Below are 14,309 nucleotides of genomic sequence, written 5' to 3'. Positions count from 1 at the left end.
TGTACTATATGCAGGTTAGGAGCCTCATCCATCCTTGGTTCTTCTTTTTATCCTCAAGCCCACATTCAATCCATCAGGAAACACTGTTGGCTCTAGCTTCCAAGTCATGCTTAGATCCAACCACATTCCCAACATCTCTTTCCAATCTGTGTTACTTTATCAGCTAAAGGGTCCCAGCTGCCCCAGCTCCACTGTATTCTCAATACAAGAAGGGTATGTCCCTTAAAGTGTTAAAACTGGGATGTGGTTCACTGACATTAGCAAGGTATTGAGCTCTAGCTCTAGTATTGCAAAGAAAGAAAAAGATTCACTACTTTTCAATCCTGCAACACCACCCTGTCTCTTATGGTATGTGTAGAATCCTTTGCATATCCTTCAAAGCCAATAAGATCTTGTCACTCTGAACCCACCACACCCACCTCCCTGCCATTCCTTGGAAAATTTCCCTCATTTCTCTGCCTTGAATGTAGCATAGTAGAAGTCCACTTAGCCAGTTCCCTCAGCTCCTCCACGACTGACTATACAAAGTATTCCTTCTCAGTGAGGCCCTCATTGCCCTATTTAACTCTCTAACCTGCCCCTCACCCTGGAACCCCTGATGTCCGTGGTACTTACTGCTTTCTCTTATATTTTATGTGTATGTCTAATGAATAATGCTTACTGTTTAGGTTGCCATTCTAGAAGTGTAATGTCTGACAGCTACTTCTGATATGTAGCAGGCACACAATCAACATTTGTCATATAAACACATAAAACTACACTGTATGAATACTACTGTCTTGACTTGAAGGCATCCCTGCTCCTATCCTGCAGTAGTCTTCAACTCAGATGTTCAACAAGGATCACAATGCCTCTTTCAAACTCCTGACCTAGAACCAATTGGTCTGGCTCATCTTCCCGAAGCCACTACAAAGGTCAATGGCTACTGCCCAGGGATGAGCCAGCAAGGTCGGACTAGAGAAAAACAAGGCCATCTGGAGCTGGTCAGTGCTGGTGTAGAGTCCCCTGTCTCATAGATGGTGAGCACTGCTCTGCATTACAGCTAAGTGCCCCAATGCTTACCAACAGAGCTCAGAAGGGGTTGAGAGTAAGTTCATCAAACCAGGCCTTGGAGCCCAGATCCTGACCTTGCTAAGGTTTACAGAGCGAATGAAGTACAGAACTTGACCGCCTCCCCATTGCATCCCATGTGTAACAGACTTGCACAGACATTTCACATTAAAACTATAGCAAAAACTACACTCTCAGACAAACCACCATTCTCTAGCACTCACTGCTTAGGAGGTTGTAACTGTCTCAGAGGCAGGAGGATTTCCTTTAGGTCAGTTGGTGCCTCTGGCTGACTCAGGCTCCCAGGAATCTGTGAGAAAGGAGGGCAGGAGCAGTAGCTCAGCTCACCCACGTGTGTTTTTGGCAGGAAGCTTCAGATGCCTGCAGCATGAGGAATCTCTCAGCCCAAAAGACAGTATTCAGAAGAGAAGGAAGGCAGAGGTCAAACAGGGACCAAGCTGATCCAGAGCAGAAGGGCACTCCAGCTGGATATGAAGACCAGAGACACGGTGCAGGGCCATCATGGTGACAATCAGCTCATGCAGATCAATGTTTGTTTTTTTAAAGATTCAGATCTAATAAAAATGTTTTTACAAGCAGGATGGTGGTGGGGGGCACGTATTTAATCCCAGAGGCAGAGGCAGGAAGATCTCTATGAGTTCAAGGCCAGCTTGGTCTACAGAGTGAATTCCAGGATAGTCAGGACAGTCACAGAGAAATCCTGTCTTGAACCCCCCGACCCCCCAGAAAGGTCTCTATATAGCCTAGGCTAGCTTCCAACTCACAGTTCTACTGCCTCTGCTCCCATGTGCGTCGCCGTGGCTGCTTAGATGTTTACATTTCATGGGATATAAAAAGAATAAAGCATATGTAACAGAGACCCCTTTGCCTGACAATTCTCATGTGAACTGTCTGTCACAGATGGCTCCAGACACTTTCCAGGGGGGCTGTAACTCCAACTGAGCCCTGGATCCTAAGCACGCAGCTCAGCCAACAGTAGGCTGCAAACTGCAGCTTTAAACTAAAGACACCAAGCAGTGCACAGTTCCCGACAGACTGGGCAGAAAGGAAATAGCAACGGCCACTGCCCTGAGAGGTGTCTGATAATACAAACAGGTAAGGAGCCACGGTAAAAGAGCTAGATGAGGACCCACTGACCAGTGACTTACAAGCCTACACAGAGACCATAATCGCAGCTGACCCCAGGATGACCACTGACAGGCACTGGCTCATACACTCTGCCTCACACTCCTCAGGTGACGTCAGCTGTTTCTACAGAAGCACAAAGCCAGGCTGACAGAGTAAGTGATCTCAAGGTGCCACATAAGTATGCAGCAGGAGACTACTAACTGTGACTGCAAGTAACAACAGAAGAAAGACTACCTCTTGCTCCAGCAGGGCAGGCCAGAGCAGAGCTCCCTCAGGACCTATTCCCTGGCTCTCCTCCAGGGAAGGTTCACCCTCCCTCCAAGGGGTCAAAGCTCTTGGGCTCCCCACATAGGCTAGACTTACTGATAGTCTCCCCCAGTCCAAAGAGAGTATTTGACATATTTGCATGGAGGTTTCTGCTTTCCAATCAAATGTCATCTCCTCAGAGACTGCAGAGCCAGCCCTACCCAGCCATCTCCCCGGCCGCTTTCCTAATGGGATGAGCTGCTGCTCTAAGTGGTGGGCATCAGCTGGGGACAGAGGAAACTGAAGGGCTGTGAGAGGCAGAAGTCAGGATACAGGCACAGCATAGTCACTGCAAGAGAACAGCCCTAGGCTGGAGGACACGTGAACCACACAGCCCTCACGTACACTGAGTGGCCTATGGCACAGCTCCATAAGCATATTCTTCTTGTCTCCAGGAAGCTGAGGGGAAATGACTGGCTCAAGGACACACTTGCTGGGATGGAGCCCAAGTTCCCGGATGCCACTGCAAACAACCCTACCTTTTGGATTCTGACCTTGGGAAGTCTGAATGAAGCCCAATGTGCTGAGCAGAAAAGGGCCAATCACACAAGTTTTAGAAGAGGAGGGCCTGAGCAGAGAAGATTAATCCCAGACTACTGGCCAAGTGGTTCCAAGCCAGGGGCAGAAAGACAGGGCGCAAGGGCGAGGCAGGATAACAGCCATCAGGAGGGCTGTGGGCAAGGAAGCTCAAGGGGCTGTGTGTGGCTATCTGGGATACTCAGCTGACAGAGGAAATGTGAAGGAATAGCTGAGAGCAGAAATAGGAATAAAGCCCTAATTAAACCTGTCACAGTGACCCTGAGCTGTCCAGTCATATGCAGTTTAACAGGCAGAACACAGCAAGATAATGCCCACTCCAGACCAATGCTCTTGATGAGACAACTAACAAACCATCGTTCGCCTGCTCAAAAGAAGAGAGACTGACACCATGGGAAGGTGAGACAGGGAAATAAAGTATTCAGACACTAGAGACCAGGTGTGGGCCCTGACTGACACCCACCATCCTGTAATCTTAAGCTTGGAGATCATGTTCTTAGCTGGGCTAATGCTGTGTAAGTCTACTACTGAGAGTTCCAGTAAGACTCAATGCAACAGCACAGACCCCAGGGAACAGCGGCATATTGTATGCAGAAGTGAGCCAAAGCATTCCCATCCTTGCACCCACACAGCTTGGCAAGCTGATTTTACAATCTCCTATCAGGAGCCAGAAGTTGCTCCTTCTCTTTTCCTCCCATTCCCTGGGAAGTCGGCCACTACTAGGTGACTGGCTGGAGACACAGGACTTCTGGCAGCTGTCTGCAGGTACTTGAGGGACAAGAGCCAGCAGTGCAGCCTAAACTGCCAGCTGCAGAAACACAAACTAGATACTAGCTATATTTCAGCTCAGTAAGTGAAAGAGGACTGCCAGCAAGAGGTGCCTCAGGGAATGGTTGAGTGTGGTGAAGCTACGATTAGCAACTCCTACACCCAGCGATGCTCCTCCTCACCACCTATCTTTTCTTTCTACTGCAGAGCTCACACTATCATCTCACTTTAGGAGGATGTCCCTTGGGCCACCTCAATGACTGGAAACACTGTGCATGTTCCTAGTGGCCACTTTCCTTGCTGTGACTCCTTTTGCTCGCCTATCTTCAAATTCCACTGGAGCCACCTGGAAAGGCCCAGTGACTGCTAAGTGCCAAGTCCTGTAGTCAGGTCTCAGTCCTTAGGTCCTAGGACCCAACTCAGCACCACCTGGCTCCTCAGCACCCTCTCTCCACAGCAGCACTTTCCAAACCGGGCTTCTAGGGCACCCTGCCTGCCTCCCACTTTGGCCCCTGCTTCCAAGGAGGCCTTTCTTTTCTACTTGGTCTCTCCCACCCTTTCGAATGCTGGAGGCTTTGGAGCTCTTATCTCGGCCTCCACCTCCAACTTAATTCGCAGATAAGCTTGCCTACCTTTATGAGGACAACTTTCAAAAAGCAACTCTTTTCTAAACCCTATGATCTTCATTTTTGACTAAGTGTGTGTGTGTACGTGCATGTGTGTGCCTGTGCTATGTAGCCTATGTGCATATATGGAAACGCTTGCAGAAGTCAGAGAAGGAGGCCAGGTGTCCTGCTCTATCACTCTCTGCCTTATTTCCTTGAAATAGGGCTCTCACTGAACTTGGAGCTACAGTGACAGCCGGCAAGCCCAAGTAATCATCCTACCACTGGTCCCCACAATGCTGGGATAGCAAGTGTGAGCATACCCATACCTGGTTTTTTATATGGGTGCTTGGGATTTGAACTCAGGTCTTTATGTACCCCCACATTCTTTTGTTTGTTTTTCAAGACAAGGTTTCTCTGAGTAACAGTCCTGGTTGTCCTGGAACTTGCTCTGTAGACCAGGCTGGTCTCGAACTCAGAGATCTGCCTGCCTCTGCCTCCCAAGTGCAGGGATTTACTACCAGTCTTCCCACATTCTTATATTCAACAACCTAAGGGCTCCCTTCTAGATTTCTCACAAACACCCCAAACTCAGCTCAGTTTCCACCAGTCCAGTCTGCTCCGTTGGCCTCTTCAAGCTATCTGCTGCGGCAGCCCTGCAGATGTGCAGGTCAGAAACGCTGCAGTTATCCTGGCTTTCCTGCCTCTTCCAAATCCCAGCCCAAACTTTCCATACCCAAAAGATCTCCCCACATCCTTTCTGCAGTTGTCTCCATTGGCCCCACATGCTCACATGCTGTAGCTCTTCAGTCTAGCTTATCTCAGGATGCTCCTGGGCTCCCAGTTCAAGGTCCTCAGGTTGTTTCTTCTAAAGCATTCTAGTATTTGCATGGTATTTGCAACACTTGGGCATCCACCTTCTCCCTCCTACGTAGAACTAAGAATCCTGAACACTGAACATCCCCTGCCCTTCTCTGACATGTACAGGACACCTGCAATCTATGACACCGGTTTGTGTACCAACTTGTAGACTCCAGGGGGCAGCACTGATTTGTGTATTCATTAGTCATCCTGTGAGCCTAGAACAGTGCCTGTGGCACATTCAATGGATACCTAGCAATCTGAAATGGGAATAATGAAATTGACTTTTTTTCTCCCACTGGAAACATTTTACTTTGGCTAGAACTCACCTGCCAGGGAGGATGATCCCACTATACCTAGTGCCACAGCCTATTCAATGGCAACGGGAACACCAAAGCCTCTGGTCTGGACAAGGCTCCAGAGCCTCCTCTCCTGATTATAAAAGCTTGGATGTGTGGGGCCAGCTGGACAGCAGAAGGCACAGCCAACCCATTCCAACTACAACGGTGGGTGCTCTGTGTGATGCCATGCTCCACCTCCAGTCTGGACATCACAAGATTCTTCAACTTCCTGTGTGAGTGAGAGACATGTTGTTGACTACTAGAGGAGCAATGAGCACAGAAAACATCCAAACCAAGAGACTCTGGAGGCCAGGGGTTGGTAAGCTGCATTATCACCCAGAATTCCACCAGTCACCTTCTGTGCAGGCTCCTGGTGTATAGCCTGCAACTGGAGAATGGTTTGCTTTTTTAAAGTTTATGCAAACACCTACATAATAGTCTGGACTTTGTTTCTTCTAAAACACTACCTAATCCTTTGTCTTTACAGACCCTTAACATAGTCAAACTAAACTCCTCAGCTTTATAGTCAGTAGCCTTTCTTACAAGCAATCCTTGCAAAGTAACTGGAGATGCTGGGTGGCTGCTGGTGGTTGCTATCAGTAGATAACGGCAGCAGCCTCGACACAGCTGGAAAAGTCTCGAAACCTGAAAATGAATTCTATGCATGTTCCCAGGGTGAAGCACATTCAACAGCCAGTGGCTCAGGACAGACATTGTTCTAAATTTGGAGCTATCTGATGACAGAGCCAAGTTTCCTTCCCTTTTCTTACCCACACCCAAAACAACACCCCACACTTCTCATGAGAAAAATCCCTTTACACTTATAGTTTCCATTCCCATAGCTGATCCCTGCTGAATGAAACACCAGTTTATGGAAGGTTCGAGTTATACACCAACTGTGTACAAAAGGAAGCCACTGTGCGTGTCAATCTGTGTACAAAAGGAAGCCACTGTGCGTGTCTATCTTTTGGTACCACATCTGCCACACAGGAAGCCACTGGCACTGCCTAATACCACATCCCACCAGCTACTGGCCACTGCTATACATGCTACTGTGTTGTATTACATATAGTACATGTGACACATGCTGTTGTATGCTGGTTGTATTTTATAGGCGTTACATTCTACATGTAAAATGTTTTACATGTTACAGAATGCATATAGATGTAACATGTAAATATGAGAAAAGCTGTGCAATGTGCTGTTTCCTGTCAGTACTGCATACATTGTCCCATCCCTGTTATGACAGTGGTGATAAGATCCAAGATGTAGGATTTCACATCCACCTTAATTCCCCCCACTGTTAAAATTAGGTAACCATTTTAGAAGACCTTTACCCTCCTATCCTGAGACATGCAATTTCAAAAGGATGCCACACAACCTTCAGCTTTTAGCCCCTCCTCATCCATCCCGGTTATCCACATTCTGATGTGCTGCATGTATCGGTCCAAACTGCTCTCAAGCAAGCTAATTCAGAACACCACAGCCATTTACTGTGGACACATTTATTTCTAGGCCAGGTCTCAATATGTAGCCCAGGCTGGCCTTCAACTCAAGGTCCTCCAGCCTCACTCTTCTGTATGGATTACTGGTGTGTAACCACAACAACTCTATTTATTTTAGAGGCGGTGGAGCTGGGACCTCATCACTTACGAGCAGTTGAGAAAAAAGGACAAGTTGGGTTGTTTGCCTCGCAGCCCGTCAGCCAGCCCAATACTAACAATGCAGGTACTCCTGGGCTCATCCTACACCTCCCACAAGAGGATAACTTAATAATCAGTACTCTCTGGGAGACAGAAGACAAAAGTTAATGACAACAAGTGGACATTCTTAAATAAAGCTTGATCCTTGTTCACTGAAACTTGGCACTTAAACGCAACCAAGGAAAGCCCAAAGCAAAGAACTGTGGGGAATAAGAGCGTGGTGACCAGTGCTTTCCCTCGGATAACCCATCACTGCAGCACTGATGTGTTCGTGACCAGCTGGGGAATTTACATCTCACTCGTGAGATGTTAACAGACACCTCCCCTTTGAGAAAACAACACGGTGTGCTCCTTAAAGCTATTTTTATGTTCCCGGCTTGGGAATGTGATGCTGGGAACTTATCGTAAGGAAACCATCCAACAGCATCACACAGCTCTGGTCCTGGATCACCTCAGTGTTGCCCACCTGCAGAAGCCAGAACGGCAGTGTCAGCTTTCAACAGCAGATGGCTCATTTAACAGTGTGCAACATTAACATGGTAGCATGCCACCATCATCACAGTAGCTATGGGGCCACAGAAGAAATATTCTGGGAGTTTTGCACCATAAACAGTGGTGACCAGGGCACATGGACACTGGTATTAACCCCCAAAGAGTCCTTTAAGGGTATCACCATGAGCCGGGCAGTGGCGGCGCATGCCTTTAATCCCAGCATTCAGGAGGTAGAGGCAGGTGGATCTCTGTGAGTTCGAGGCCAGCCTGGTCTACAATAGCTAGTTCCAGGGTAGGCTTTAAAGCTACAGGGAAACCCTGTCTCGAAAAACCAAAGGACTATCACCAAATCCTCTCATTGGGAGAGGACACTGATAGAGAACTATCTAAACTCACAGAGCTGATGGCTCTGGGAGAGAGTTGACCTAAGGTCTATGCCCACAGACCCAGTAAATGCAGGGTTCTTTCCAGTGAACACTGGATAATAACAAGCATTCCTAGCAAGCAGTATGCATTTGTAAAATTTACTACTGTATAGCAAAGGCCTCATCACTCATCTCCCCTAGACACCATGAAGCAGGCCTACAAATGTGAAGCTGGGTCTGTGGTCAGAGTGAGACGCTGGCCCTTGTGTGCTCTGGGTGGACATTTATGACTCGGCACGTGGATATCCAGCTGCATCAGATGCTTCTCCACTGCACACACACGTCTAAACACCTCTGCTGGATACAATCCAAATCTCTAAATCCACCCTTGCTGCGCTGAGGTAGAGCCTCCCACCCCCACCTATCCTCTGTCTGTCGGGTTCTTTCCCAGCACAGCAAGTCCCACTTAGTCAGCCTATGAGCAGAAGCTTTCATAGTCAGCCCTTCCTGGGAGGGTGTTAATTTCCCTGGCTACCACCCACACTGTGTGCAAACACTTACATCACTAGCATCTCCATTCACCAGCCTGGTGGTACTGGCTGCTGCCATCTTAGGGAGTGGGTAGGGTGGAAAGACTTCTCAGTGGTTAGGCTGCTTTTCCAGAGGACCTTAGTTCAGTCCCCAGCACCCACATGGTGATGCACAATCTATTTTAAGGAGATAATAACTAATTTGCAATTGTTGCACATCTGCCCACAAGAGACTTCCTAGAGCCAATATAAAAAAGGAAGGACGAATCTGCAGAGCAGAAGAGAGCTGGGACATCTACACCATCACACAACTTCAATTTTCCAACCTCCCCAGCCCACAACATGGAAACAAACTGATGAGAAGGACACATAGGATTGCTTTTTTTTTTTTTTTTTTTTTTTTTTTTTGATTTTCGAGGCAGGGTTTCTCCGTAGCTTTTGGTTCCTGTCCTGGAACTAGCTCTTGTAGACCAGGCTGGCCTCAAACTCACAGAGATCCGCCTGCCTCTGCCTCCCGAGTGCTGGGATTAAAGGCATGCGCCACCACCGCCCAGCATAGGATTGCTTTTTAAAATAGCCTCCAGAGCTGGGCAGTGTTGGCAGCACTTAATCCCAGCACTTGGGAGGCAGAGGCAGGTGGATCTCTGTTGAGCCTAAGTCAGCCAGGTCTACATAGTAAGTTCCAGGACTGCAAGGGATGTTACACAGAAAACCTTGTTTTGAAAAATCAAACAAGTAAGTAAATGAATAAAAATTTATTAAAAAGTAAATAAAATAGCCTCTAGAATGCAACAAGGCTTGATTCATCATTGCTGGCTCTGGCAATGTCTACGCAGAGTTCCAGCAATCACAGGGCAAGAAGCCGGGAACAGTGGCAGGAGCTTCTTGGGCTGTCCCAGTGGCAGCCACTGTGGAGATTGCACTTTCCATTCATTCATCCGTTCCCTAGTGTGTCAGAGACCCTGACTGTGTGGCCTGGGGCCACCACTCATTGAAAGAGGGCTGGAAATGGCCCTGAGGTCAGGGTCAGACAGACTTTGAGAGGGCAAACGTGGTCCCAGGTGTACCCTACATAAACCAACCCACCCTCTGAGAAAAAGGTAAGTTGGAAAGCATGGATCACAGTTGTAATGATCTGTTCTGTCTCTTTAAGAGACAAGCCACTCCTACTCCCTCCCCTGTCTGCTGAGACAGGCTGATCTTCAACTTCCAGCCTGAGTTCCTCCTGTTTTCTGTCTCCCTCTCAGAGAGGCAGCTTCTCCCTTCTCTCTCCTCTCCCCCTCTCTGCTCTTCTCCCCTTCTCCCCTTCCTTCCATAAACACTAAATAAATATCCAACCTCACTCTGCCTATCCATGTCTCTGTCTGTCGCCCACTGCAGCCACCGCGAGTCTCCCTGCCTTGGACCAGCCACTGCTGGGGACCTGCAGCCATCCCTGCCTGGGACTGGCTGCTCTCAGGGCCTGCTGCCTGCCGCCACATGGCCCGCTGCCACTGCTTGGGGACCTGCAGCATTTTTAATAATCCATTTCAACAGTGGCTCTGCTTGCTATGAATGAACTATCAACTATGGCCCTACAACTGCTCTCACTACAGTTAGTGAACAAAGCCAAACAAACCTCAAACCAAAATTACATACATAATTTTGTATGTAAATCCAGTTATTTCCAATGAAAAACTATACAAGTTAAGCTAACTGAGTTTGTGCTTTTATTTCACACATGTAAAAACACGCTGAAGAGAGCTGGTGATATAGCTCAGTGGTAAAGCACTGCCTAGCGTGGGTGAAGGCTCTGGCTGCACTGTTTAACAGTGCACCACAAACCCATCACCTGGTTCCTGGCACTTGTTAAGATTTCCCCTATTTTGCTCATCTGGAAGTCCTCACTATCAAATGTGTCATTCTGCTGAATTGTGTCAAGATAATTACAGTAAGCATGGCTCTTTAAACACTCCAGTTTGACTATCCAAAACCGAGAGTGTTCGCCCACACTGCTCAGTACCAAGGAAAGTAAGGACAGGGGCTGAGGGTGCATGCAGCTCAGGGTTGCTTAGCAAGTTCCAAGTGTTGGATTCAATACCAAGCACCCAAGAGAGAAAGACGTGTTCCTAGCACAAGCCCCTAGCCACTTGCTATTGTCTTGTTAAACTGGGATCCAGTGGAGCATTCTTCAAAGAAATAGCAGACAAGAGAATGATGAGGGACGTTCAGCAAGGCTAGAACTTGACAGCAAATGGACATCCCACCTATTTTCCCTATTAAGTGGAGAACTTTCTCTAACCTGGTTCCAACAGATACTGCTAACATTCCCAGGCATTTCTTTCCAGTTGCTTCTTTATTCACAAACACACTAAGTCACAGTTACAAGGGGACTGCCAACCACAAACCAAGCATGATGCAGCTGTTAGACAAGACCCGGAAAGATGGCTAGGAGTGGTACACACCTGTAATCCCAGCACTGGGGAGGCCGAAACAGAACTCCAATTCTGAGACCAACCTGATGAGACAGCAAACTCAGGACCAGCACAGGCTGAACAGTGAGATCCTGTGCTCAAGTCCCGTAAATGCCACCTGTGGCACACCTGCCAGGTGCTAGCCTAATAATGGGTTAGCACTACTGAAGGAGGTGTCTGAGACAGAGCTGCCCCGTCACTGCTGAAGGTCATGTGCTGGTCCTGGGGCACTGAGGCAGTGCTACGGACCCCAGTCTTTCTTCCCTCAGAGCTGACACTGCAGCCTGAGGGTCAGAGTTCGTGTTGAGAGAGGTTGTTGCATCTCATGGTGTGGAAAACAGGTGAACAGCATGGGAAATGACACTTAGAAACTTAACAACATTCTTTACACCAAAAATATGACAAAACACTCCAACTCCTGGATAACAAAACTCTTGACTTGGATTAGAGCCTAAAAGTTGAACGAAGTCAACACAGAAACGCCTGAGCTGAACCACCCACCAGTTACACCAGTCATTATGAAGAGATATGTGTTTCAGTCCTTAGAAAGGCCACAAACTGAGTTCGCTCTGATCTGGAAGGCAGCTTCCCAGGCTGATTCAGCTGGGCCAGGATCCCGGATAAGATCATCCTTTTGCTGCCTACAAAATTGGGGGGGAGAGTTTTCTTACCTTGTTTCCAGGGGTACAGATGGCTTTGTCTCAGGGGCTTCTGTCTTTCAACAGCATTGCCCATCCCTAAAACCAGCCGATCACAGCACCTTTCCCAGTCCAGGCATCTCCACTGAATGGCGAGTAGGAAGCAAGCCACTGACTGAAAGGGGACTCATCCCTGGGATGACGTGCACAACCCAGCAGCCCCAGGCAGAGCCCCAGGAGGGCTGACACACCCTCTGGAGAAAGCAGGAACTCTGTCACTCTAAAAGGCCTCAGCTTCTTGCCTTTCAAATTCTTTGGTGGTACTGGGAGGAAACTAGAAGGAAGGGTGTTCCCGCCCCACTGGTGGCTGCAGTAATCACTGCATTCAGCAGCTCTTTCCTCGGCTTCCTTTGACATCACTCACTATTCACGAGTACAGCAGTGGCCTGGGGTGGGGGTGGGGGGGGCGACTGCTCTCCTCTCGCTGCTGCTACTGCTGCTGCTTTCCCAGGGGAAGAAAAAATTGGTGACCCAGGTGCTGAAAGTCACAAAGGGCCATTCTAGGGTGTGCAGTGAGTAACCTCGCACAGACCCCTATATCACACCTTCTATTTAAGGTCTGTCTCAGCCTCATGACATGGTCCTCATGGTCCGAGGAAACAGGCTGATCCCATTAACACTGTGTCTCCAAAAGAAAAACAAAACACTCAGATGCAAGTGATGTCTTCAATCACAAAGGAAACAAAATGCTAACACAGCCTTCCAGGGTATGCACCCCGAGTTCTAAACCCTGACTCTATCTGAAGAACAATTTTCTGGAGAAGGCGTCATGCCACCTGGTTTGCAGGAAGAAAACAAGGGCATGAAGTCTGGGGAAAGGAAGAAAAAACCAAGGTGGGTGTCAACCCCCCACAGCAGGGACTAGAAATGCTGCTGAGGGGCATCAGGGCAAGAATGCCAGCTCTGAACCTTCAAACCCAGCTCTGCCACAGGTGCTGCCTATAAAGTTTTCTGATCTGCTAAGTGGACACATCACCAGTCCACTTCTGCCCTTGCACTAGATCCACTTAGGAAAGCTTAGTACATGTTCTTCACGACTGTCTCCTAACTTCAGACTCCAAAGCTACGGCAGGTCGGAAGGGAAAGCCCGCGCTCCAGGTTAGTCAGTGGCACACAGGAGACATGTTCTGTGAAACTGGTTGGCATGGCATAGAAGCAAACTGAAGTAGCCTGAAGACAGCACCCAAAAGCAGAACCACAGAAAAGCTTAGCGCTCTTTCCACCCCAGGTGCTGCTCCAGCCAGCTCCGGAGAAAGGCCCCACTAAATGAGGCAGGATGGGGAAAAAGATCCTCAGGTGCTGTGTTTTCCTCCACCTGTACAGAACACATTTCAGAAAATCACAGCCTGAGCTTCCAAACTTGGCAAAACAAAATCATACCCAGTGCATCTTTCCAAGGTTGATGCAGAAATGAGAAGCAGGAGGGTCCTGTTTCCCTCACTGCACACTGAGACGCCCCCTGGTCACAGTGCAACCACACACTGGACAAACGGACAGCAGGAACTGCATGCCTGTGCAGCACAGCAAAGCTGCACGTCAGTCAAGACTGATTTAAACCCAGCTTGACCCCTGCTAGCCACACCTGACTCTTTTCACGAGCTGGAGTAACTTCATCTCTATTAAACACCCGAACACTTTTCCTCAGGGAAGTTCCAGCTACAAATATGCCATCTGATCTTGCTTCTTCCACACTATGTGTGGTTTAATATATGTTCGAAACCAACACACTAAAGAGGATCTGGTTAGATTCTGTATTTTTAACATCTTCCACTTAGACAAAGTTTTATTTTATTAGCATTTGGAAATAACTTATGCAGCTGCCCACTAGGACAAGATCCTGTCAGAAGTTCTACTTGGCATCGCTGAGGTGTAGATGGGATGGAGAGGTGAAGGAGAGAACAGTGAGAAGTCCCACCTGGTCCCCACGCTGGACCAGGTTAACTACACAGAAACCACCTGAACCCATGCAGGGCTTCTGCCCTGGTATGTCACCCACATCACCACTGCCCCTACTGCTCTAGAAAGTCACTGATGCGGGGATCTGATTATGATAGATCCACACGGTGCATGGGCTCAGGGTCTGGTGAGATGCTTCAGCAGGTGAAAGTACTTGCCTCAAAAAGCCTGATGACCTGAGTGTGGTCCCCTAGAAATCCATGTGGAAGGAATCCTGAAAGTTGTCCTTTGGCTGTCACACATGTACTGGGCATGTGCATGCCCACGCTCACATGTATCTCTGTATACAATAATAATAACAACAGCAAATGTGTACAGAGCTGGGCTCAGGTTCTGCCTTGTTAGTTTTGAGCTGTTACTCTGGTGGCAGGGTTTCCATGAGCAAATGAACTCAAGATCCAAATAGTGTATCTACGGATAACACCGGCAAACAAACAGATCTTTCACAAGAGCACAATTTTCTTGAAGACTTGGTAGCTCAACCACTTCTGAGAC

General features: G+C 48.2%; 1 protein-coding gene across 13 annotated transcripts in view; it reads right to left on the bottom strand.

Annotated features, from left to right (window-relative positions):
- Positions 1-14,309, bottom strand: part of Rapgef1 (Rap guanine nucleotide exchange factor 1) — a 118,660-nt gene that overhangs the window by 83,409 nt on the left and 20,942 nt on the right. For 3 of the 13 annotated variants that reach the window (XM_057754863.1, XM_057754864.1, XM_057754868.1), the window contains exon 1: positions 11,832-11,985. The exons of 5 other annotated variants lie outside the window; for them this stretch is intronic. In XM_057754863.1, the coding sequence (XP_057610846.1) occupies positions 11,832-11,895 (64 nt within the window). In that variant the 5' untranslated portion in view covers positions 11,896-11,985. Of the gene's footprint in view, positions 1-11,831; positions 11,986-14,309 lie in introns of those variants that run through there. 5 more of the 13 variants (XM_057754866.1, XM_057754870.1, XM_057754871.1 and 2 more) reach the window with 4 other exon arrangements.

Source organism: Chionomys nivalis, chromosome 22, assembly GCF_950005125.1.
Source record: "Chionomys nivalis chromosome 22, mChiNiv1.1, whole genome shotgun sequence".
Classification (NCBI taxonomy): domain Eukaryota; kingdom Metazoa; phylum Chordata; class Mammalia; order Rodentia; family Cricetidae; genus Chionomys; species Chionomys nivalis.
The sequence above is the reverse complement of the archived record's forward strand: the minus strand, read 5'-3'. Positions and strand labels throughout refer to the sequence as shown.